Raw genomic sequence first — 26,474 nt, forward strand, 5'->3', positions numbered from 1 at the left:
AGAAGATATGACAATGACACTTGTACTTTTAGCATTTGACCTAAATCATTAAGCTTATTTTGTATTTAAATATGTCTAATTTTATATAATATTTTCATAATCGAATCGGTGGTCGAATTAGTTACGCCACATATTTGTTGGTTCAACTAATTTATATAGTTCGTACAGTTTAATTAAATAAATAATTTTAAATTTTAAAAATATTTTTTTTAAAAAACGACTGACTCTAACTAATTTTTAGCTTATTCAATCTATCCATATCAATTTATAAATCAATACCGCTATTATCTTTAGTTTAATCTAAACACCCCTTTATTGACCCCAAAAAAATGCATATACAATCACTTTTGTTTTGGTTGAATGCGTATACAATAAAAATATTAGATATTGATTGGTATAATAACTAATATCTAATACATGAAGATTACCCCAAAAAAACAAAATTCTAATACATAAAGTAAGGATTGGCAAGGAAAGCAATGTCAGCTGACGGTCAAACTCTGCAGCAACTATGAGATAAAAAACAAAAACAAGTGCCCTTTATTCTATATGATACTGCTAAATCATCGATTCCACCACTTCACAGTCACGTAAACAACCATGAAGATGTAAATAACTCTCCCAACTGCAGAAGAGTTCCAACATTCGGTTCTTTTCCCACATTTTCTTTGAATTTATACATAAGAAAAATAACAAGTAATGTTACTACTTTTATATGATCTGCAGTAATAAAATAACAAGTAATGTTACTACTTTTATATGATCTGCAGTAATTAATCTCCTAAACCTAACCAACAGGAATTTCAATATTCAGATGCATAAATTAGAATTGAAGGGTTGAGATTAGATAAAATCTGGGCATTATAAGAGATTAATGACCTCATGCAAGCAATATAGCTGAGCTTGTGTAAGTAAATATAATAATATTTATGATATAATCATCTGTGTAAACCTTTTCAGGTAAATGACTCACTTCCATCTTGAGAAAAGTATTGCGTTGCATGACTTGGCTGCCCTTCAGTTTATACCCATCAATTACAGGCCTGTAGATACGAAAAGGGTTAGCATTAATCTATATGATAAACAAATAATTAATTAAATAAAAAGATATGCAAATTGAATGCTTACTTCTCAAAGATCACTGCATAAACATCTAAATTAACTCTTTAGGAGACAAAATATAGAACAGCAAAACCTAGCTATAATCTAAATTCTAATGCATATTTTATATTATATTATATATATATATATATCCCTTGGCATGGTAAGCAAGAAATGTTATCATTTTGCCATGACTATTGGCTTCCTCTTTTCTTTTATAACTTTTAGTCACCTCCACAAAATGTTGAACAAGGACCTAAACTTGCTGTCTTTTTGCTTTTTCTTTTGTCGATCAACTGTCATGCATGTGCCTTTTTTCTTCTCACATGATTTAAACCGAATGCTACTCTATATTTCTTCCTATTGTGATCGGCATAGCATAATCATGTCCACGATGATAATATCTATATAAAAATATATTAATACTCAATGCTCAGTTAATATATAATTTTATATGATTTTACATATAGTTAGGAGACTGATATCATTTTAAATTCATCCCGACATTCTAATTATATCTTCAAACTATCAATATTATATTAATCTAGTCCTTCAATTATTAAAACTGTTAGTTAAATTACATTTCAAATTTTATGTGACATAATTTAAAATGAAAATTTTAAAGAAAAGTAAATTATTACTGCATCACTTTTAAAAGTTAAAATTTAAAATAAAAAATAGTAAAATCGAAAAAGGAGAGAAAGTGAGTGATGAAACTTTTGCAAAAGTTTTGAAAACCTTAAAATTAAGATTTTGCAACATCCATTTTACAATATTCATTTTTTTAACTTTTCATTTTAAACTATGTCACAAAAATTTTGACATCTTTTTAAGGGTTAAATTAATATTTGAATAATGAAAGGACCTTATTAATATTATATCCTCGATTCTTGAGGATGATTTAGAATGACAGTTATAGTTTGAAGATATATGACATAATTAATTCTATAGTTAATAAGCTAATTAATAACATTTAACCTAAAATTCTTAAAAACAAATTTATTTTACTTTTATTTTAATAATACATTATTATTTGATTAAAATAATATATCATTATCTAATTCATTAATTATATATAGAATTTCCTACTAAAACATATATTTATTGTATTGTCACGTGATGCCCATCTAAAGAAATGCATCACTGAGAATAAGTGATTTATTCGACCTATGGTGCTTATGCCATCAAGGAAGATTTAGGACCCCTTTAGATGGGCAATGTGTTTATTTATAATTAGTGTAAAAATATTAGTGATGATAGTAAAATTAGATATTGTAACGATATTATAATTAAGATAAAAAAAAAAACTAAATACACAACACTAAAAATAGACACCCAACCAAAATAACCCTCAAATTCCATTAAAAAAAAATCTCAAAACCCACCTCCATGGTAAAGTCATCATTTGCATTTCACATGAAGTTGTGATGTAAGATTACCGACAAGTTAATGTTTCCAAAGGAACTCTTGAATCTTGGTCAACTTCACTAATTACTAATTAAATAAGTATTATTATTTGATATAATTTTAAAACTTTTAAGTAATTAATATATTAATTTTATCCAGACTTTTAGGTTTTTATGCCTAACCAAATATAACATTTTAAATATATAAATATGTAAAAGAATATTGAGTATTAAACGCATACCCTATATCAATTGCTCACACTCAAATCTGAAACAGCATAAAACCAACTTCCTAAATTTCTTGCGCAAAGAATCAAGTATGTAAACTTAGAGGTTTTATCAAAGGTTTAAATATTAAACTATATTTCGTATTTAATATGATACTTAAACTATATTTTATTATCTAAATTATCTTAACCCTTAAAATAATTTCTTAATCAATCATTTTGTGAGATATAGAATTTTAAATTAAATTAAATTAAAACTTTTCATTTTTTTTCGTTCTCTCCCTCCCACGTTTTTTTTTCTCTTTTAAGGCACCTTTTTAATGGTTAGATAACTTTTATTTACAATTCTTTTATTTTGTTTTCTACTCATCTTCTTCAGAGCATTTAGATTTTATGATTTATTTAGGTTTTTCATTATAAATATTCACTCAACATTAACTATAAGTATATAAAAAGAACGAAAAAAATTGTTTTTTAGAAAAATAATACACAGGCTTTAAACCGGGGTGAGAAAGTAATTGAAATCAAGATTTAAAGATGAAAAAAAAGCTCGTCGGAATCTAGGTTTGTCATCAAAAACCAAGTTAATTTGGATGAGTTTTTAGACAAATTCTTGAATTTCTATCATTTCAGTTTTTGGGTGAAGAACAAAAGAGATTAATAATATATTATAAGTTTTTTAAATTTTTTATTTTTACTAAGAAATTATTTTTAACGGCTAGAGTAATTTGAGTGATGGAGTATAGTTTAGGTACCACTTTAAGTAAAAGAGTATAATTTAAGTATCACTTGTGAACAAAAAATTTTAAATACCAACTTAGAAGAAAAATATAATTTAGAAACCATTTTATAATTTAAACCTTCATTAAATCTATTTTAGGGCATTTGGTTCATATTTTGCTAAATTGTCCTACTAAAATTTGCTTCTTCTTCTTAATCATTTCCTAATATTTAAGCTTATATTATTTTATTGATAACTTAATACATTTTTTATTAATTAACATTTCTCAAATAAATAGAGTGAAGCTAAAATGAACAATAAGTAGACGAGGCTTCTCTTTTGATCAAAGTGATAAGAGAAACGAAAAATAAATACATATTTTTATTAAATTGTGCTATTTGCTATGGTTTAAGGGCAAATTTGATCAAAATGATAAAAGAGATTAGTAAAATTGTTATAAAGTAACATTATAATATAATTTACAGAATGTAAAATTTTCTTAAGTAATAATAATATATATGATTTAAAAGTTACTTCAAGAATATATTAAAATTAAAAAAATAGATTAATTACTTTTAATTATTAGTTCATCTTATAAATAATCAAAGTCATTAAAAAGAAAATAAAATTATCAAATTTTCACGTTATGTAATATTATTTAAGGTATAATCTTGTAAATGTAAGATTAATTTAAAATCCAAACTAAAAAATATTATTTTAAAATTATATATTAGCTCTGAAAAAGTGAAATTACTTAAACCAATATCCTTTAGCAATGGGAAGAGTAAGCTCTAAAACATCCACCCAGATGATTGAAGAGCTTATTAAACTGATAATATTTTTGGGTGAAATGGATACAACTTTACCCACGGCAAAGGGCAACTAAAACGTCGATCAAAGTGATTCTACAGGTTACTAAAAATCTTTTCACTAGCACTAAAGTTACATTAATCTATCAAAACCCATGTCTAGAAAGGCCTTTTCAGATATTTGCTAGATAAGCATAAGTAACAATAAGGCAGTCCACAAATACTAAATCTGAAGAAATAGTAGCCAATAAAACCATGCACCTGGCGTTATTCATGAAGTGGAAACAAGCAAAGATATCACGCGGAAGAGCCTGGCCTACCAGATCACTATAGATACCAGTATATCGATAAACATACAACATTAAGGGTCCAAGTCCTATTTATTAGTACTCTGATACAGTTAATTGTTCTATTATAGATTAGGAGTGGTCAATCAAAGAGCCTTGTATATCTCAAGCTTGTGGGGTTAATTAATATCAAATAATATTAATCACAGTGGTCCACTAGCTAGTGTACCTACGAAGCTCTAGTCATGTGAAGGCCTCTGGGGTATGGGAGAATGATCAATATCTAAGCTATGCATCTTCCTGTTGCCTTCATAATTGTCCATTAGTTCCAAGCTACTTAAGTACTGATTGTTCCTCTTACGAGTTAATAATGACACTGTAGTCATCTCTTTCGAGCACACAGACACAAAAGAACTTCAGGCATATATATTAAGTTCATTGGATTACTCAAAAAGGAAGATAGGCATACCATATTCTCTTTCTCATCTGCCGCGCATTCCAGGAGGCACAATATCACCGAGTAACCCTTCATCTGTGGGGAGCTGTGAGGTGGGTTCAGGCTCCGGATGTGGTTCTCCTACGTCAACGGGTGCTTGGTGCGGCTGTGATTGTATTATGCTAGGAGGCATTTGCCTATGTGACTGCACCCCTGGATGATAAATTTGTGAGACTGGCGGTGTCAATTGACCAGCAAAGGCAGCTTCATGGCAGATGAGTCCACCTCTGGGGAATGCGATACCGTGATGACAGTGTTGACCTTCATATGTAGTGATAACAATGGCAGGATCTTCAGAAGAGCGTTCTACCCTCTTCTTCACTGTGCATTTGCTATTTGTACAGCGATAGTAGCTCCTGTGAGATCAAATATGTGGTTGAGATTCGCACACCAATCTGAAAATTTTGCTCTAATTCCATTAATGATTTTACGCTTAAATTCATCATCATCATCTCACTACCCTCAAACCATAATGATTCTGTTACGGGTTTTTGCTACATGGAAAAAATTCAAGTGATGACGCTTTTCTTTATTTTAAAACCAATATTTTCTTTATTCATGACTATTTGCTTTACAAATATGATGAATTTAGACTTTAGATGATCCAAAGAAAGGTGTTTTGTCACATAAAATAAGAGTGAAGAAAAATATTTTGGTAGTTGAAATTTAAGATTCAGAAAATAGAGAATCAATGCTTAGAGTCCTAGCAATGGTATAGCCATGAACTGTTGGAATCTCCCTCTTTGAGACTATGAAAATAGCGGATTAATAATCAATGGTACTTTGTTGAAAATAGTATATAACCCTTTGATTTCTGATAGAAAACTACCCCCTATGAAAAAGAGGGAAGAAGATAGAACTTACACAAACTTATGGGAAGAAATGTCATTATTATATTAGAAAATTTACGATGTTTCACTACGGAGTTCTAATTTTTTTTTAAACAGAAATCAGTAGTGAAAGTGGGTAAAATGTCTGTCTTGTTTGAATTATGAATGAGAGAGAAATAGCAACAGACCTAGGAAATGGGCTGTTTTTAACCGCTTTTTGTCCATATTTTCGCCATCGATAGCCATCTTCAAGATGATCAACCTCACTCTTGGTCATAAATGCAAAACGGGGCTGCCGTATTTGCTTTTGGCCCTTCTTCCTCACCTTACTCCTACAAATATATTCCACCCACAATTATAATAACAAAAAAGTACTTGAATTTGTATTGTATATACTTGCATTGACATGGAGGAATCCATGATTTCATGAGATGCTAAGATCACTTCTTTTTTCCAACGAAAAGCTTTTCAATGGTCAGTAAATGTATGAAACTATGAACTATGCAAGAAACGCGTTCTCAGAATTCATAAAGCAAAAACCACACTAAAATCCCATATAACGAATGATTTGCAACACCCATTTCACTTTTATCTATACATTTAAAACAAAAGACAGATTCATAAAAAACTGTGAAACAAAGCATATCAAAACTAAGATTTATGTTACAAAAGGAGGGATTTCCCAGCTATATACTCGCCTTTTGCTTTTCACTCTCCAAAAAAGGGTTAAATATGGAAGTGAGAAAAGAAATTTAGACAACGGCATATGCCCGCCGCAATGGCGGCGGTATAACGGTGTTCGAGGCCACTTTAGTTAATAGCAAAAAGTACCTTTTGCTTTTCACACCCTATATGATTGCACCTACTATTTAACTGAAATTACGAATCTACCTTATCCCATCCCCATTCCCCGACTTGCATGAAATGATTTCCCTTCCACGGTTTCAGTGTACGGACACCGAATTTTGCACATTCTTTAGTACTGTTACCTTGCTCACCCAATTTGTACTTAATTACGAGACACTCCCCCCAAATAATCAAAAATAAAGAAATAAATAGTCAAATTTATTTTTTCTGGTGGTGTTTTTTCTCGTTTTCAGCATTGTTGATGGATGGTTGTTGACTACTACTCACGGTATCTCGGGCGGTTTTCCGCCGGAGCCCGTAGATTTCTCCGGCAGATCCTCACTGGAGCTCGACGACACCGACGGATTCGATGTCGACACATCAGCTGACCCACCCGGATTCGAAGCCGTCCCCGAAACCGAACAACGAACAACAAGATCAGCTGCAGCACAGCTTTGAGAGGCGCTCAAGTTTCCCGCCAATTCAGGCCTGGCGGAGTCAGTCCGGTCGAGTTCAGCGAACCGTCCAAAGTCATCGGCATGGTCCGGTTGTAGATCCCAACCAAACTCACTCAGTATACTACTGTCCCTGTCAAAGAAGTAATTGACGCTGCTGGAGACTGAGTCAGGTCCAGAAAATGTCCAGCTCGACTCGGATGTAAACGCAGTTCCTGGCTTGCCCCCCTCTTTGTCTTCCATAAGTATAACAGCAAAGTGAAGAAAAATCAAAGGATTCAAAACATGGAAGCAGAATATAAAAGAAACGCGGAAAGGGAAAGAAGAGCTAGGGTTTTGGGGTTGGAGAATGCGTGAGTTTTAGTGTTGGGAAAGCACGCGTGGATTTTGAAAAGCTTTCTTTTTGTCCCATCAATCCAAAGAGAGAGAAGGGGATCGAATAAAGGGAAAAAAAAATTAAAAAGTTAGAAAAATATTGGCGTCAACCGAGAAACAGTGACGGGAGGCTAATATTTAAAGCTCCGGGTATGGAGGAAGGAAGGGGAAAGGACGACAGTGTGTGGGAGCGTCCCCTATGCTGATAGTTTTTAGCAACGAGTTAGGTTAGTTGTTCTCTCTCCAGATTTTATTCACCTTTAACTTTCATTATTTGTAATTGTGTTAGCCCATTTACATTTTTTCGTAGATTTATATGTAAATATATATTCTCGATTATCAATCCGTTAATTTATATATTATAATTATATCGATTATTAAATTAAAATTATAATTTGGTTTATTCATTCTACTAATTAATTTTAATTGTAATTATACGAATTTATTAATTATAATTATAACTAAAAACGCATGCCAAAAGATGAAGTTTAGTTCCCACGAACCTTACCTTTTTACACGCAGTCTTTCCATTTTACTTATTTAAAATTAAAATTCAATTGATAATATTTTAATGAATTTTCGTTAAATTTAAATGTGTTATTTTAATATTTAAAATTTTGATCTAAAAATAAAAATATAATTAATAATTGTATTTAAATTCAACAAATATTAATTAATAATGTTATCAATTGAATTTTAATTTTAAATTAAATAAAAAATTATTTGCTAAAATATTAAGTATATAATATTATAAAATTGTGTAAATTAAATGTAATTTAAATAGATTCCCTATTTATGATGTTGATTTGATAAGCCAAGTTGATTCGGTTGCGGTTTCATCTTCAGCATACAGAACTGGTCCCTCAACATCTAAGTTTGGCTCCCACTTCATGATTTCAATCTACCATTCAATTTTCAATTTAATTTTTTCATACTCTCTTTTTTAAAAATTATTAAAAAATGAAATATATAAATCCCACCACCCGTGTCATAATCATCTTTAATATTAATTATTACTTATAAATAAATAAATAAATAAGCATCACGAGCACCTTAAGATTCTTATTTAATTTAGCCGACAGTAGTGGTCCATGAATAAGGGCTGGAATCATAGTTACAATGATTCAATTTGTAAAAATATGATGCGTTAGTTTAATGATTAAGATATTTACTATTTTAGATATAATTTGAATTTAAGTTGTTTTTATTATGATACTGTTAAGACTTTTTCTTATAATTTATTAAAAAATGATTCAATTTATATCGATCGAATAAAGTCATAATGTATCTAACAAAAAAATTATTACTTACGTTTTAATTTAAACATTCAGTCAACAATGCATTAATTAAAGTTTATTTCAATAACGGAGGTTCAAACCCTATTAATATAATTTCTACTCTAACTTTCTTTTTATAATTTAGGAAGAAAATTTATGTAGATTCATTCTTAATATTTTAGAGCTTTAGATGAAACTATAAATTAGAGTCCCTTTAAAAAATTATAAAATGTAACACAATAAAATAAAAACATATATTAGTAATAAATTAAAATTTTGGTGGCTTTATTCTTTTTCTTTAATTTTCTTTTTTATGTGTGCAATGAAGCGTCGATCAAAAAATTTAAAATACCGAAAAAAAAACTCACATTAAAAATTAAAAAATTTATTTTTTTGGGGCCCTTCTAACCCTACATCCTAAGCGGCCGTACTCTCAATCTTCCTCAAGCAGAGCCTGAACTTACGAATTTAAAACTTGTTACCACACAATACCAATTAAGGAACACTTAACATCTTCAAGTATAAAAAAATCTTCATATATTTTCAAATCTACTATTGCTCCATCTCAAAATCATTTGTCGAGTCGCAATGTAAGGCAATTTGAATATATATTTTCAAATCTCTGTATGTTGTTTTCCTATATAATAATTGATATTGAAGCAATTGATTCCGTCAAAAAATGTTCTTGTCCTTAACTGATAATTTGATCAACCCTAGCTAGAGTTCCACATGCAAACAACAAAAAGCCATTGTTAATTATTCCTATGCAATCTTTCCTACAAGTTCGAATACCCAGATTTCCAAATTTAGAAAAAAAAAACTTATTTAATTTATATATAAAAATAATATTCGAATTTGAATATGCTGGCCATGGTTTTCATAATTTATTCAAACAAATTTGCTTGAAGATTGAACCCTTTCTGGGAAACACCTACTAGTCTATGTGGATCAAATGGACATCCAGATATTAATAATTAATCACACCGACAGGCGCATCTAATATAAAATATTGCCCATTTGGCATCATAATCCCTCGTGGCTGTTCATATCAGATGTCTTGTGATGATTGTGAGAGGATTGCACTACCTATAGTTGCCCCCATTTATGTGATCTTTTATTATATTTGTTCAAGCATTGTGGCAACGGGTGACAAAAACCAGATACTGTTGTTGACTACAAATACATATTATTAATGGAGGGTTTGGCTGTGAATTCATGAAAGGACAGGGAACACTAATCCCTATTATAGATGCTTTCATATTTGCTGCCTACACTATAAAGCTGTTTATATGCCGACAATCTTTCTTTTTAATATAATTGCTAATGTGGGATTTGATTTAAAGCATTCTACCTATGATTATTTAATTAATGGATCAATAAAGTATCCACTTTAATTTACGTTTAGTTAACACAAACGAACATGTTTTGTATTAAATTTAATTACCGACATTTGGTTCCCAATCTAAGCTTATCTTATCAAAGTTACATTTATCTATCCACTCATACAAATTGATTTGGAATTAGGTTAGATTTGAGTTATTATTTCATATAATTCCAATATTTTCAATAATTAAATTGATTTTTTTAATTCTGATCAAATCAAGTATATGAATTTATTTGAGCTTAATAAGATATTTTTATCAATTACTTTGCTAGACATAATTTTTTAAAAACAAAAATATTTTAACTTTAGGTGCATTTGTTTCATGGACAATAGTTTGGTCAACAAGAAATTATATATAAGTTAATAGAAAATAAGATATTTTCCTTTAAATTGATTTACCCTTCTGAAAAGCAATAAATCATTTTTGAAAAAGAACTCATTTATGAGTAATATTATTTTATTTAAAATTAACTCCAATAAATCTTAATATTTTTTAATAATATTTTATTTTAAATTTTCAAAATATTAATATTTAATATTATTATTAATAATTTATTTAATATTACAATTTTATTTTAATAATAAAATCTTATACTATAAAATATTAATATTTTAATTATATAAATAGAAGTATTTGTTTAAATAATACTTAGCTTCATTTATTCCTTCCAACCTTAATGCGTTGCTATCAACTCTCGTATATATAATATACCTAAGTTAAATTAAATTTTAATTAGACATGGTTTATTATTAAGTTTATATATGATATTAATTATTATAAAATATTATATTATTTATAAAAATAAAATTTGATTGCAGTAAAGCCAAAATTTTGTTTAGAGGGGTCGAGATAAGATTATAAATTTGGAGGTGAAAAAGTTAAAATTTTTGTATTAAAAATATTTAAATTAAATTATTAATTTTTTAAAAAGAATAAAAATATAAAATTTTCATTTAAATTGAATTTTTTAAATTTTGAGGGGCTATAAAAAAAAATTCTATTTAGTCAAAGGGTCAAGGTCCTTGCCTGCCCCTATTTGATTGTCAAAAGAAAATGCTACTCTAATATTTTGTAAATAGTATATGTATGTTGTGATTGTTTCACTAATGACAACTTTGGAAAAAAAAATCAAAAATTTTGTAAAAAATATTTTACATAGAATCATTTAAACACAAACTTTATTTTGAAAATGTTGGGAATATTGTGGATTAAAGGAAGTAGAAAAATGGAAATGAAAAAAAGGAGGTTAAAAACCGACATGCACTAAAATGAAATAGAGATAAGTGTGATAGAATTAAACAAAAGTGGGGAGTGGGGCATGGGATATTATACCAAACCAGAAGCATTGAATCTGAATAAAAGAACTGATCATATAATCATATCATTATTAGAGATAGTGGTGGAAATTTGGCAAATTCCATTATTCTAAATAACTATGATAAAAAAAAAACTTAGGCAGATATGAAAGTGACATCTCAATTTACTGCAAAAATTCAAGAGTTTCAATTGTCAAAATCTCAATTTCTCTTGGAGTTGAAATGGACCAGATTGAAATAATTTAAAAAAAAAAAAAAAGAGATGAAGAAATATTTTTATAACATCTAACATTGAAATAAATATATAGATGTAAGCAATCTGCACCTTCTTTATCTACTTTTGGTTGGTGTTTAGTTGCATTGTTTAGGGTTTGTAGAGACTCTATACACTCTTTCTCCCCTATAAATCAGTTACTATCTTTTCTATAATCATTTTTTTTCCAAAAAAAATACTTGTTCAAGTATTTTTGTTACTAGATTCCATGTATTTTGGGTGGCTTATAATTAAGCAATGGCTTTCTGCAATTGATTAGATGTTCAAAAAGACTCTCCAATGGTCACCATCCCATGAAGGAGAGTACCTGTAAGTCTATAAACCTTTAATAAGAAGAATCATCAAATTGGGATTGTGGTTCCTTAAAGGTAACTCAACATTATCAATCTCTTCTATAAGGCATTTTTTATGCTTACTCAGATTCAAAGCCATACCATACTTTCCCATATACCTAAAGCTTATTAGAGGGATGAGTTGGGGAGTTTAGCCTACATGCAATTCATATGCTTCAAACACTCAATATTTATTTTTGTACCTTGTGATTGTTGATTTTGACTGGTTTAGTGGAGAAACGAATGGAAGGAATTTATATAGTTTTAATTTATTTTCTCTTCTAAAATTCCATCCAATCTAAGCTAGGTGAGGTTAAGTCTTCATAGATAAGGTCAATTTAAGTTAAGTTAGGTATAATATTAACAAATTTTATATTTGCATAAATTATTCTCAATTCAAAATATGGACTTAAAATTTTAGCTAAGTATGTCCATTTTAACATTATAGTTAATTCATGCCCATTTTAAGCTTCACCTATATTGTTTTTTAATTTTTTTAAAAAGTATTTATATTATTTTAATATAATCTTTAATTTTTATATTTTTTATTTATTAAAATTTTATATACGACATCTTAACATTTTTTTAAATATTTACATTATAGTATTATATATTACTCTAGATTTAGTTTTTGTTTTATAATCCATCTAATATATAGAAAGATTAGTAAATTTTGTACACTAAGGTTTTTAGACTCGGGTCTAGGGGTTAGCATAGTAAAATATTAAAAAATTATAATTTTTAAAATTACTTGTGAAATAAAAATAATAAACTACTAAATACCAATTTTATAAAAATAACATAATATTTTATAATAAAGGTCGACTGAGCTAAAACCATAAATATTCAAGTTCAAGCTTAGCCTATATTTAAAATAGACTTAATTAAGACCATTTTTTGGCTTAATATTTTTATCTAAATCCAATCCCTTCCAAACGTATAATCTAGACACTAATAAGCTTCAAAGTATTGATGCTCGTAAATGAGAGAGCCACCTGAAATTCTTGTTTTGTTTCTTTCCCCAAACAAACTTGAGAAGAGTTGTCAATTGAGTCTTATCTCAATTAGCATTGATATTGTTATCAATGCAAAAGAACGTGAGTTTGAACATGCTGAAGCGCATTACATTCCTATTTATGAGTTGAGAGGGACTATATGTAATTTTAAGCATTGTGTGACAAAGAGCAAATATGATCAAAACCTATAATAAAATTATTTCAAAAAGAAATACTTGAGAAATGCCAGATTCCAAATCAATCCCAAAACTTATTTGACTATTTAAAATAATATTTTTAGTTTAATTCTTATTTTTATATTAATTTCTATATCAAAAATATAAATTCAACCGGACCATTCATAAAATATCGGTCAAAAGCTAGCCAAAATACAACCCTTGGAGAAATCTCCCTCCTACAAAGTTCGAACCCTGCTCCTTTCTGTTCTTAATGAAGAGATAGAAAATTCAAACCTTGTTATTTGACAAAAACTGCTTAATTGTCTTTGTATAGCTTAAACAATCAGCCATGAGAAGAAAATCTGAGGTTCCATGGAAGTTGGAACCCAATAATCAAATCAAATTAAAGATTAAAATGAGGGCAAAGGAGAAAAATCACCTCAAATTAAAATTCCATATATACAAACACAAGTGTGAAGTCGCATTGCTAACTAAACATTCAATCCCAACATCTAAACACCAGAAAAAAGGAAATTCAGATACCACACTCACCCAGGAATTTGTGTTTATTCATCCGGAACGTAGAAATCAAACCTCACATCAACAGAACCAGATCGTTCGCCCGTATCTTTGTAATCAATATTAGTTATCGTCCCAGATTCATCTGCCTCTTGGTATTCTGCCTTGACCCGCCGAACAGGCACTGTGACGGAGTAAATAGTTCCCAGATCAGAATCAGTGGAGACGCTAAGCTGAACCTTGTCCTTCGACTCTATCTCAACAAAATCTGACAGTGCATGAACAATATTTTTCACAATTTTCTGTTTCGCCTCATCGCTAACTGCACAGCGGTCGGAGAACAGGATCATCTTCAACCGCTGCTTCGCTATATTTGCATTAGAGCTCCTTCTAGATGCTGGAGATGGGAAAACTATTTTCCAAGCCAAGTGAAGTCGCTCAAAGAAGCTCATGTTTATGGCATGTAAGAGGAAGCTCTCAACCTCTTCGTGGACAGCATTTGGAGAGAACTTATAATCTCCCATGATCCCAACTGATCTTTTATTTTTGCTGCCAATGCTTCGACTATTTATTGTCACTCCATTCCATTTTGGTGTAATTTCAGAAAACCTTGATCCTCCATTCATGAAACCCACACACTCTACCTATAATAGAGCACAAAAGTTCAAAATAAAAAGAACAGAGATTTTGGTACTTTTCCTTAGCATACAAAGCAACCAAATATGTTTATGCACATTTAGAACATCAATTAACTATTAGCAACGAATGGTGCTTTGGATGAAACAATGAACTATTTTTTCAGACACGTAATAACTTAAACCAATGCCCGATAGCAATGCAAAAATAACAAAGGCCATTGAAATGACAGCATCCGCTGGACCATCTAGACTCAAAAAGCTAAAGAGCTCGGCTATGTGGTTGGCCTTAAACCAATCAATGGAAAGTCATCACTAACCGGTACAACCAAATTTAACCTATAACTATAAGCAATGGGAACACATCTTCTTTTTACGTCCCTAACCACATTTACCTAACGAGCATATTGTCAGACATATGAAGTTGGGGAGCTTATGAGGAACGAGTAAGGCTTTGGCTTACTTGGAACACCAAACTCATCAAGCTCGGATCTTCCATTATGACTGGCAACATCTTGTGATATTTGGAATGAGGATGTCAATGTCAGTGGGAAGAAGCTAATGTTGATGTCGGTCAGGCAGTTCAATATTGCCAATTATCATATTTGGAATAAGAAAACCAGTCCTTATCAACAAGTAATATATTCTAAAACCTGCAGTAAATGTTCCCCAGAAAACCTATCTTGCAACGGATTTGTATACATGCTTAAATTTACCTCTACTCGCAATTTAACAAAGATCAATCCATGGTCTTGATTCTGGACGATTTATTTAAAGAGGACAAGAGATCGAACAGTAAACAATAGGTATGTATTTCGCTAGTTTTTGGTAATTGAGGATGGTAGGGATTGAAGTGCCAGCTTAGACTACAATGAAGTGCAATTTCCAACAAAAAGTTAGAAGATTGCAAAGCAAACTGTAACTAGTATTGAAGCTTAGGACTTATCTAAAAAAAAGGAACCCAAGCGGGCCAATAGACTAAAAAATCTAAATAATTTGAGGAAATAACAAGTAGCAAAACCCAGAGAACATTTTCCCGGAATTGAAAAACCGAGCACCGGTAAGGGTTTGCAGAACAACAATGTTGCTTCAAACTAGGGAAACCCAATTAGCTCATGCTCCATTTACTGCAAAAGAAGTGCTAAAAAACTAGGAATTCAAAGGAATAAGAACAGCATCACCAACACTAACCCTAAAAATACACAGAATTACGGAACTTCCCCAATTTTATTGGGCAACCCAAACACGAAATTGAGCAAACAGATGATAAATTACACAAGTAATTCAAATTCAATGTGAAGAAAAGTTCAAAAAAAAAAAAACAAATAGAGGTGAGAAGCGAGGGATCGAAGGATAATGACCTTTGAAGAGCGAATATAGGTTCGAAAAGGGTGTTGGTGGTGAGATGCAAGAGTGGCATCGACACGTAAATTCCCATATATGGCCATTTCTCAGTCAGCTCGAGTTGTCCTTACTCTCGCTAAAACAAAGTGTAGCTCTTTTGCTCACTGGAGATTCACTGCTTCAGTTTACAAATACTGAGAAAACACGAACAGCATACTACCTACCGAGCTCCGAATCCCTTGGTAATTCCAATGTGAAATGTTGCTCTCAAAAAACGACACCGTTTTCCTCTCAAGTCGCAACTCCTAATAGCGAATTTTTTTTACTTATAAGGACAATAATAAAATAAAATAGAAAGAAAATTATTTAAGTTTAATTATTTTAATTAAATAATTTACTATAATAGATAACTACTCATTTAAAATTTAAGCACACCCTTAAAGAAAATAATTATGTAATAAAATTTAAAAAATACATAAAAATCAAATGAAATTAGAAGTTTTAGGTTTATATTCTATTATATGTATATAAAATAAATATAAAATAATTTTTAAAATAATATTTATTATTTAATAAAGATAGTAAACTTTTGGTAATTTTACAATTAAGTTGGAATTGAGTTGATAGATAACACCAATCCAATCAAATTTTCAAATAATAATATAGATATTTATATACTATTTATGTGCTAGTTCAATTGGCGAAGCCAGAAAATTAGGGGAGGGGCGAAATTCATCATTTTAATAGCTTATATCTTTATAATTTTTAAATGGTTAAATCAAAATTTTATCATTTTGAGGGACAAAATGTAATTTTATCATTATTAATTTAAAATTTTATAAATTATAAAAGGTTTAAATTGAAAGTTTACGATTTTAGGGGGGCCATGGCCTCTTTGGGTCTCTAAGTTGCTCCACCACAGGCCACGTTGTGAGTGAAAAAAGTTTATGTAACAAGTGTATTCATAAAATTTGATGTAAAAAATAAATAATGCTTTGGTTGAAATGACAAAGATAAGATATTGAAGTCAATGGTTCTCAAGTTAAAATCTTATCATTTGTACATGTAGTATTTAAAAAAAAAACATTCTTATAATAAAATTTATTACTTTATAAAAAGAATGACTGAATGAGATTTTGGTAATTTCACAACTGAACTTGGACTCAATTGATGAGTGACACCAATTCCAACGAACACTTAAATATTATAGCACACCTACAATATGAGTGAAAAAAGGTTATCTAACAAATTTATAAATAAAAAAAAACCAAATGAGGCTTTAGTTGAAATAATAAGTTAAAACATTGATAGCTCGTTTGATTATTCATGTAATAACATGAGGGGGGAAATTATTTACTATACATGTATTACAATAATTAGGCATAAAATAAAAGAATAGTTATCCAACCAAAAAAATTAATACAAATTTAAACTTTAAATTATAAATATAAATAAATAAAAAACTCTTGTAAAAACTAGATCTGCTACCCTAGCACGACTTTGTCTGCCTCTCTGGCATGTTCTTAGGTTTTATTGTTTCTTTTGTTCATAGTCAATTTGACGGCGGCAGTTTCAACAATCTCTTTTCTTTCTTCAAGATAGATCTGATTCTTTTATTCATCATCAATTGTAGCAGTGGCTGTCTACCAAATTTCCTTTTATTCTTAAAGATAACCCTGGTTTCGTCTGTTCATAGTCTATTTGGGCGGCGGCAACCTACTAATCTCTCCTCAATCTTCAGAATAGTACGTCTACTGAGGCTTTATAGCTGACCTGTGATCATGAAAAAAGAATTTGCTGAGTTAATGCTCGATGAAGAAGAAGCAATCTTACAAGTACAAGATGAGCCGAATCTGGAAAAGAAAGGGAATTTTTTCGATAGGTGGGTTGTTTTTTAACAGCCAGTTTTATTCATTTTCTGGAAATAAAAAGCACCATGGCAAACCTGTGGCATCCAGTCAGAGGAGTTCAGATCCGAGACTTAGGTGGGAAACAGTTTTTATTTCAATTTTTCCATGATATGGATATGGATAGGGTTCTGAAGGGTTCTCCATGGACGTTCAATAACCACTTGTTGATTTTACATATGTTACAATGTGGGGAAGATTCATTATAAGTCCATTTAATTTTATCTCTTTTTTGGGTACAAATTCATGATATTCCAATAGGTTTTTTTCTGAAAGTTTGGCAAGGCAATTAGGTAATTTCTTGGGCAAATTTTTGGAGCATGACACTTCAGATCTGGGAAGGGGAATAGGAATTTTATGCGAATTCGGGTTCAATTAGATGTTCGCTACACATTAAAGAGGAAAAAATAGATTATGTTCTCTGGGAAATGTTCATATGTTAGATTTAAATATGAACGGCTGACTCTTTTTTGTTTCTATTGTGGTCGGCTAGGTCACAGTGATTCTTTTTGTGAGGCAAAGATGAAGTTGGGTGCGGAAGTGGCGATAATGGGTTGGGATTTGTCTTTACGAGTGCAGTCCAAGAGAGCTTTGGCCATGAAGAGTATTTGGTTGCGTGAAAATGGAAAAGAAGCGTCAGATGAAAGTCTTAATGGAGATCGCAAGTCAGAATACAAGCCATAGGGAATACAGAATAATTTGGAGATTGGAAAACACATTGATCCGGTGTTGGGGATTAATTTAGAAGGTAATTTGACCTCTGCCTCCCAATGAGGGGTAAATGTATTGGCCAACCAGGCCCATTCTGTAATGGAACATGATTTGGAGGAAAGGGTGCTAATTGGAGAGGAAGAGAAGAAAAAGCTTGGGGGGAAGGAGAAGATTCATCACTAAGAGAAGAGGGAGACAATACAACAGCAAGGAATAGGAGAATGTTAGGCAACGATCTTTTTTCATCGGCGGCTGCCAAAAGGCAAGCTAGCCGATCGCAATGAAAATCTTAAGTTGGAATGTCCATGGTTTGGGGAATCCACGGACAATTCGCAGGCTTCGGCATACGCTGAAGATACACATTCCCCAAATGGTCTTCTTCATGGAGACAAAGATTAATAAAGTACAGATGGAATGGGTGCAAAGAAGTTGTAGGTTTATCAATGGCGTTGATGTGGATCCCGACGGGTCGAGAGGAGGCTTATGCCTAGCTTGGAAAGATGATGTTTCCATTACGCTTCAGAGCTTCTCAAAAAGGCATATTGACGTATTTGTTGATGACCAGAATAATAGACAGCAATGGAGATTTACAGGCTTCTATGGTTCTCTTTATGCACAAGGGAGGGATGAATCATGGAACCTACTAAGAGGTTTACGTAGCAATGAGGAACTACTTTGGCTTGTTTACGGAGATTTTAATGAAATCATGTATGACTTCGAAAAAAAAGGAGGGATACCTAGAGAAGAAAGAAGAATGGAAGTTTTTCGTAATGCTTTAGAAGATTGTCGACTGATGGATATAGGTTACTCTAGAAAATGGTTCACTTGGGAAAGGGAGAATTTGCCAGAAACAAACATTCGAGAGCGTTTGGATAGAGGAGTGGCAAATGAAAATTGGATGTCAATGTTTCCTGAAGTCACCATTCAACATTTGGTGCACTCGACATCTGATTATTGTCCCCTTTTAATAACCATAAATAAAGATGATAAATGGAGTCAGAAAAATTTTAAATTTGAAGCTTGGTGGGTATTGGAGGAATCGTTCGAAGCTGAAGTTAAATTTCTGTGGGAAAAAAGAGCTTTTAACTTCAAAGCTGTTTGAATTAATGAAAGCTGAGAGGAGTGATAATAATTCAGCAGAGCTGATTGATACAAAGGTGCAACTGAACTTGGAGATTGACAAGGATGAAAGATACTAGAAGCAGAGAGTAAGAGCAAATTGGCTGAAACTTGGGGACAGGAATACAGCTTTCTTCCATAGTCTCGCGACACAAAAGCGATAAAAAAACAGCATCCGAAAGCTACAGAATCCAAATGGAAGAGAGATAGAGAATATACAAGAAATGGAAAAAATCGTTAAATCCTATTTCTAGGAGTTATTTGAGGCTGGGGAACCTGACATGTATGAACATCTTTTAACAGGTATTGAACGGTGTATTACTGAAAAGGATAATAGCATACTCAAGATGCAATATACAATGGATGAGATTAGGGAGGTACTGACAAGCACAAAAGCACCAGGTGAAGATGGCTTTCCGGCTTTATTTTTTTAAAAATACTAGCACATTGTTGGGGGTAAGGTCTCAACTTTTTATCTTCAACATCTGAATAGTGGCATGGAGGTTAGTCCAATCAATACCACACATATTGTGCTTATTCCAAAAAAGTAAATCTGACCAACCTTTCTCATTTTCGTCCCATTAGCTTATGTAATGTCGTTTATAAAATATTAGCAAAGGCTATTGCTAATCGCTTTAGAGGAGTCTTGGAGAAATGCATTGATAATGCACAGAGTGCTTTTGTGCCAAGAAGACTAATTTCAGACAATGTATTATTGGCGTAAGAAATTTTACATACCCTAAGGAGGAAAAAAATAGGGAAAAAGTGACTCATGGTAGTAAAATTCGATATGAATAAAGTATATGATAGAGTTAAATGGACTTCTGTGAAAGAGATGATGAGGAAAATGGGTTTTGACCCAAATTGGATCGATTTTATTATGAAATGTGTATCTACCGTCTCCTATTCAGTGATACTTAATTGCCAGGTTAGAGAGTTATTTCAACCTATGAGAGGATTATGACAAGGTGACCCTTTAAGTCCATTTTTATTTTTGATTTGTGGAGAAGGCTTATCTAGCCTAATGAAGCTGGCACTTCGAGAAGGGCATTTAATAGGGGTTAAGGCGAGCAGAAGAGGTCCACAATTTTCACATTTACTCTTTGCAGATGATTACATTCTTTTTGGAGAGACTACTGAAAGGAGAGCTAGATTCTTAAAAAATATTTTACGCTAGTATGGAAATTGTTCGAGTCAAAGAGTCAATTTTGATAAATCCATAGTTTTCTTTAGCTCTAATACTCGAGAGGAAGAAAAGAGAGCAGTTACTCGCATATTGGGCATACGAAGTTCTAATGATCCAGAACGTTACCTTGGATTACCGAATATGATAGGTAGAAGAAAAAAGAAGTTTTCATTAAGATTATTCTTCAAGCTATCCCGACGTATGCGGTGGCCTGTTTTTTGCTTCCTAAGACTTTATGAGAAGATCTTGAAAGCATTATAGCGAAGTTTTGGTGGCAGAAGAGTTATGGTAAAAGGGGCATTCATTGGTGTGCTTGGAAAGCTCTTTGTCTTGTAAAAGACAAGGGTGGTTTGGGTTTTCAAAGTCTTGATCAATTTTGTAAGACTCAATTTTGGCCCGGATTATACATACAAAAAACCAAAATTAAAACAGATCATCAAATGAGTCCATTTACAAATAAGCCCAAATACCCAATTACATAAAACAACCCGAAATACAAGCCAAGTTACAAATGGCCCAACAACACTAGGCCCAAATTCGAAAACTCTAGGGTTTCCATCTATTTCGCGCCGCAGCAATGGCCACCAACAGCCTCCATGCACCACGCACAACCTCCGACTCGCGCATTGCTCTCCCCACGTCCGTGTTCTCCGCCCCCATGTCTTCACGACCTGCAGCATAAGCAAAATGGCCAAAAACCGCATGTTTTGGGGTATAAAGCCTCTGACTTTTGATTGTAAAGGTTTTTTTTTTTTACTCTTTTTTTTGAGAGAAATTGAATATAGATTGAGTACGAAAAAGCACGGAAACAAAATTGATTCAAACAAGATCTTTTGAAGGTGATTATTTTTCTATCTTTGATTTTCTTTCGGTTTTTTTATTTCATTCTTTTTATATACAAAATTCAAGAAGTAAGGGAAGGGAAGTACCTGTTATCATGAGCTCATCGCCAGAATCGGGCCTTCATCAGTGGTCATGGCGCGACAAATCTTCGACAGGATCGATACCGACTGAAAAGGGTAGAAGAGGAGGCGTGAGTTGAAAGTATCTCAAAAGTTTTTTTTAAAGAAAAAACAAACAAGAATTGAAATGTTTTTAAGCAAAAAGTTTTGAAATACGCTTTAAATTAAAGTAATAAAAGGGAATAGCATTGGGGGAAGGAACAGATAGCCTTTTGACTTGGTCTATGCGCCCAATTTCTTTAAATGGTTAATTTTCACGTTTGGTCCTTCCCCTCTTGCGCTGGCTTGTAATTGAAGCTTGTTTATATTTTCTGTTCTTTTAAATTGTCCCAGGAATTTGCGCGTCCATTCATTTCAGTCCGCGCTGAAAGGAATTGTTTCGGGGCATGGTTTATTTACTTTTTCGGTCCTTGTAAATTTACGCGCGCTACATTTGGGTCCTGATTTTGGTTTTAATGGCTTATTTTACTTATTAATTGTCCCATTTAGTTTAGTTTTATTTCAATTGAGCTTATTTCCATTTCAACATGTATAATTCATTACTCCTTTAATTTATTTAGCATTCAACTTTTTTTTAAAAAAAATATTATTTAAACATACATTTTGGGCTGTTTTAATAATTTTACCTTGTTTTTATTTGTTCAAATTGTAAAGTGTCACTTTAAAATTCTATTTTATGTACTATCATTTTAAATTCTCGTATAGTATTTAGTTAAAATACTTTTTATATATTATTATTATACAACATATATATATATTTTTCTTTTTCTTTTTTGATAAAATGAGCTCCATTCTATATACAATATTGTTTTCATAATATTTTATGTAAATATTTTCTTTTAAATTTATTATGTATATATTTTCTTTAAAATTTATTTATGTATAATTTGGCTTTCTTTTAGGATCTTATTTTAAATTATATATTTTATTCATTTGAATATTTTAGTATCTTTGTATATGTATTATTTTTTTATTTTTTATTTTTCTTACATGCATCATTAATCACATCAATTTGTTTTACTTGAAATTATGTTATACACTATTTATTTGAATCCTTCTTGTATATTATATGTTTTAATAGTTGTTTATATATTATCGCTTTTATATACATATAAGTTATGTCGAATTTTAACATGTGTTACTCCTTGGTATATTTTTCATAATGGTTTTTGAATTATTTTGCGAAGGTTCCTAGTTTTCATATGGTCATATGTATTATGAGTTTTTTTTTCCTCCATATTATATTGTTTTATATATATAATTATATTTTTATTGTTGCATCGTGATTATAATTCTCATATACGCTTAATATCGATTGTCTTTTATTTCAAACAAATCAAACAAGTATACTTTGACTCGGTTTTTGTAATTGCTTATTTGAAATTTCACAAATCAAGGCAATATTTCGTGTTTGAAAATTCGGGAAATCGTGCCCTAACGTGTTGGGTTTAGATTTTTCCGTTTGGCCAAATAACAGAATACCCTTCTAAGAATTCGTTGCATGTTTTGGAAATTATAAGGTGATATCAGTTCTTGGAGGCTTAAAGTATCGTGTCCTAACGTGCTGGATGTGGTATTTTATTTCTTTGGAGCATGTGAACCTTAAAATACAATTCGAATTGTTCATACATTTTTAAAGGAATCGTATTTTAAATTTTTTTCCCAAATTTTCAACGATAGGACGTTCAGTAATCAATTGGTACTAATTTTGGGCGTTACGGAGGTGCTAACCCTTCCTCGAGCTTAACCGACTCCCGAACCCTTTTTCTCAATTTTTGTAGACCTAAAATTATTATTTTAATAAATTAAATATTTTATTAAAATGATCAATCTCAAGGTGATTCGATTACACCTCAAAAAAGGTCGGTGGCGACTCCATACCTCATTTTAAAGTCGATCCCCGTTTTCTAAAATAAAAATGGTTTCGACAAATTTAATGTTGCCTTATTAGCCAAGCAAGGTTGGCGTCTTATTAATTTCCCAAATTCATTATTAGCACAGGTCTTAAAAGCTAAATATTATCCACAATCAGATTTTATCCATGCACGGCTAGGGAATTTACCTTCGCTTACCTGGAGAAGCGTTTGGGCAGCAAAAAGACTACTGCAAGATGGTTTATGTTGGCGAGTTGGGAAAGGAGACCGAATTTCTGTTTGGAATGATCATTAGATTCCAGGTGTAGAAGACATTGATAGAAATAATAGCAATATCAACAATACAGGAATTGAGTTAGTTTCGGACTTAATTGAGGCAACAACAAGAAAGTGGAAAGCTGATTTAATTGAAAATACATTTTCAGAAAATAATGCACAAAAGATTCTAAAAATTCCTTTGGCGGAAGAAGAACATGGCGACTTTCAAGTCTGAGGAGGAGAAAATTCTAGCGAATTTACAGTCAGAAGTGCCTATAAACTATTACAATAGGCAACTACAGATCCTAATGATTATTTAATGCAGATCGAAACAAAAAATTTCTAAAGGAAATTATGGAGTCTACGCCTTCCTTTAAAAATTGCCATCACTATCTGGCGTCTTTCATGGAACTTTATCCCTACCTTAAAGAATTTAAGACTAAGAAGAATGGCTTCAGATAGCTTATGTCCCCAGTGTCGAAGTGCAGAAGAAGATAGCAACTATGTGTTTAGACAGTGCCATATAACAACAGAAACATGGCAAAATCTTAGTCTCTCATGGGTCACAAATAATGCTATTACAGATGTGACAGTCCTAAATTGACCCTAGTCGGGAAGTGGTTTCGGGACCACAAAACCTAGTCAAAAATTTTGTAAAATATTAATTTCAGTGTTTTTGTTATGTGAATTACCTATTGTGAAAGTTGGGTGGTCTAATTTAGTTAATTGGATGCTAAATTATTTAGTTGGAATTTGATTATATAAAGGAAAATTTTAGAAGTCTTTTTCTTAAAGTGGTCAATTGTTAACATGGCTAAAATGTGGGGCTTGCATGTCAAATTGCCCACTTTATTATTGGTGGCCGGCCATGTTGCTAGTTAATAAATAACATATAAATTTTATATTATCAACATGTTAACTAAATGGCTTTTATTTATTTAATAATGATAATATAATAAAGAGAACATGGGTGATAAAAACAAAGTATTCATCTTTGTTTCTTGAAGAACCGAATGTGAAAGAAGTTGAGGGGAGAACATCATTCGGTCATCCTAGTCCTAATTAAGGTAAGAAGTTTTGGTTAATTTTTGAAATATTAGTTAAATCCTAGTAAATTTCTAAGTTCATTATTGGACCCATGTTAAATTTTTGATATTTGGTGAATGAATATGGGTTTCGATCATGGTAGATAACAAGGAATGTGGTTGTTGTTCTTGTTAATTTGGATGAATTTTGGTGGATAGGTGTTTGAATCAAACAAATGATCATGTGTGTACACTAGGTGCTAGTTGAGAAGAATCGGTCACTATATTGGAGGCCATTGCCGAATATGAATTTAGTTATTGTGAGTGATGAATGTGTTTTGAGTTGATGGAATAAAAAAATGCTTAAAGATGTGTTACAACAAATTATATGTTAAGCTAAGGTTGTTAAATTATCAATCTTTCTTCCTAGCCGAATATGTGTTAATAAGGTTGAGGTAGTTGCCGAATGTGTTTATAATTAAGTAAGGTTAATAATAGAGCAATGAGTGGCTAGTAGAATCTAGTTAGTCTTCTTGTTGAATTCGGCCATGAGTTTGTATAATTGGTTTGTAATAGATTAAATTTGTTTATTCAAGCTCAAGAGCTGAGGGAGTCTAATTCGGATAAGAAAAAAAGCTACCTAACCGAATAGTCGATCTGTAATCATTCGACAACTTCCGAGGTAAGTTCTTAAGTAATTGAGTTTGATTCCTTTGTAAGTTTAAGTTTTAAAACGGGATGAATATGAATTATATATATACGTTAAGGTCAATGACTTTTCTAAATGACGGCATATATGATATTATGTTTTAAATATGTGAATGAGAACTTTACAGAGTAAATTGTATAAATCTGCTAGGGACAAAGCAGATGGCGTGTTTTGGAAAAATTACCATAAATTGTGGGAGTTGAGTTAAAGGCTGAATAAATTATGTAATTAAAGCTTGATGCGTCTAGTTTCAGATAAAATAAATCGTGTAAGTAAAGGGTTGCCGATAATGAGATTTTCAAAGTTGTGTGAGACAGTCGAATGGCTCAAATCCCTGCTCAAGATTTGGAAAATCATTATAAATCGTACAAAAATGATTATAAGATAAAATTATATGCTTAGACTCAAAACATATTTTGAATTCGTACAATGAGAAATTAAATTCTTAGTGAAGAGTAGTCGAGTAGTCAAGCGATAAAATAGGAAACTTTAAGAAAAATCTGGTATTGATTGGCCAAACCAAAAATTCTGAAAATTTTTAGATAGAGGATATACGAGTCTATTTTCATGGAAAATTAACGGCACATAATTTGGAATTTCGTAGCCCCAGTTACAAATAATTTAACGATTGTTGCTCGGAAAACAGCTTGTAGAGAATTTGTGGTTATGTTGTAAACATGGATAAAACTTGTTTTAGTTGCTCATAAGCTATTGATTAAACCCATACGTGAATTCTAAATTGTGATATAATAAAATGATATATGAGTGTTAGATGGATCTTTGATATTAAAATTTGTGAAATTGTAAGTTTATAAGTATTCGAATATGAAATGATAGTATGGCATGAAATTGAATTATTCATTGGAAAATGATAGATGTAGATTCAGCCAAGACAAAGTCTATACATGAAAGTA

The 26,474-nt window shown here is 31.3% G+C and overlaps 2 protein-coding genes across 2 annotated transcripts; both read right to left on the reverse strand.

Moving 5' to 3' along the window:
* Nucleotides 1-284: 284 nt before the first annotated feature.
* LOC108478937 (probable WRKY transcription factor 57) lies at nt 285-7,841 on the reverse strand. The gene is made up of 4 exons (XM_017781389.2): nt 7,012-7,841; nt 6,066-6,209; nt 5,021-5,403; nt 285-1,043 (listed from the first exon to the last, which is right to left on the reverse strand). Exons 1-3 carry the CDS (start codon nt 7,419-7,421, stop codon nt 5,034-5,036), a joined length of 924 nt encoding a protein of 307 aa, XP_017636878.1. The 5' UTR covers nt 7,422-7,841; the 3' UTR covers nt 285-1,043; nt 5,021-5,033.
* Nucleotides 7,842-13,727: 5,886 nt separating this feature from the next.
* Nucleotides 13,728-16,136, reverse strand: LOC108476978 (cell division topological specificity factor homolog, chloroplastic-like). Its single transcript, XM_017779373.2, has 2 exons — nt 15,827-16,136; nt 13,728-14,474 (listed from the first exon to the last, which is right to left on the reverse strand). Exons 1-2 carry the CDS (start codon nt 15,911-15,913, stop codon nt 13,878-13,880), a joined length of 684 nt encoding a protein of 227 aa, XP_017634862.1. The 5' UTR covers nt 15,914-16,136; the 3' UTR covers nt 13,728-13,877.
* Between the last annotated feature and the right edge of the window lie 10,338 nt (nt 16,137-26,474).

This window comes from Gossypium arboreum, chromosome 12 (genome assembly GCF_025698485.1).
Source record: "Gossypium arboreum isolate Shixiya-1 chromosome 12, ASM2569848v2, whole genome shotgun sequence".
Lineage (NCBI taxonomy): Eukaryota > Viridiplantae > Streptophyta > Magnoliopsida > Malvales > Malvaceae > Gossypium > Gossypium arboreum.

What these genes read in the sequence shown, in the direction of transcription:
- LOC108478937 (XM_017781389.2), bottom strand. Translation starts at nt 7,421, where the DNA reads ATGGAAGACAAAGAGGGGGGCAAGCCAGGAACTGCGTTTACATCCGAG. An exon ending in GGAAAACCGCCCGAGATACC is followed by an intron (nt 6,210 to 7,011) that starts GTGAGTAGTAGT and finishes ATATATTTGTAG; the next exon opens with GAGTAAGGTGAGGAAGAAGG. An exon ending in AAAAACAGCCCATTTCCTAG is followed by an intron (nt 5,404 to 6,065) that starts GTCTGTTGCTAT and finishes TTGATCTCACAG; the next exon opens with GAGCTACTATCGCTGTACAA.
- LOC108476978 (XM_017779373.2), bottom strand. Translation starts at nt 15,913, where the DNA reads ATGGCCATATATGGGAATTTACGTGTCGATGCCACTCTTGCATCTCAC. An exon ending in CCTATATTCGCTCTTCAAAG is followed by an intron (nt 14,475 to 15,826) that starts GTCATTATCCTT and finishes GCTCTATTATAG; the next exon opens with GTAGAGTGTGTGGGTTTCAT.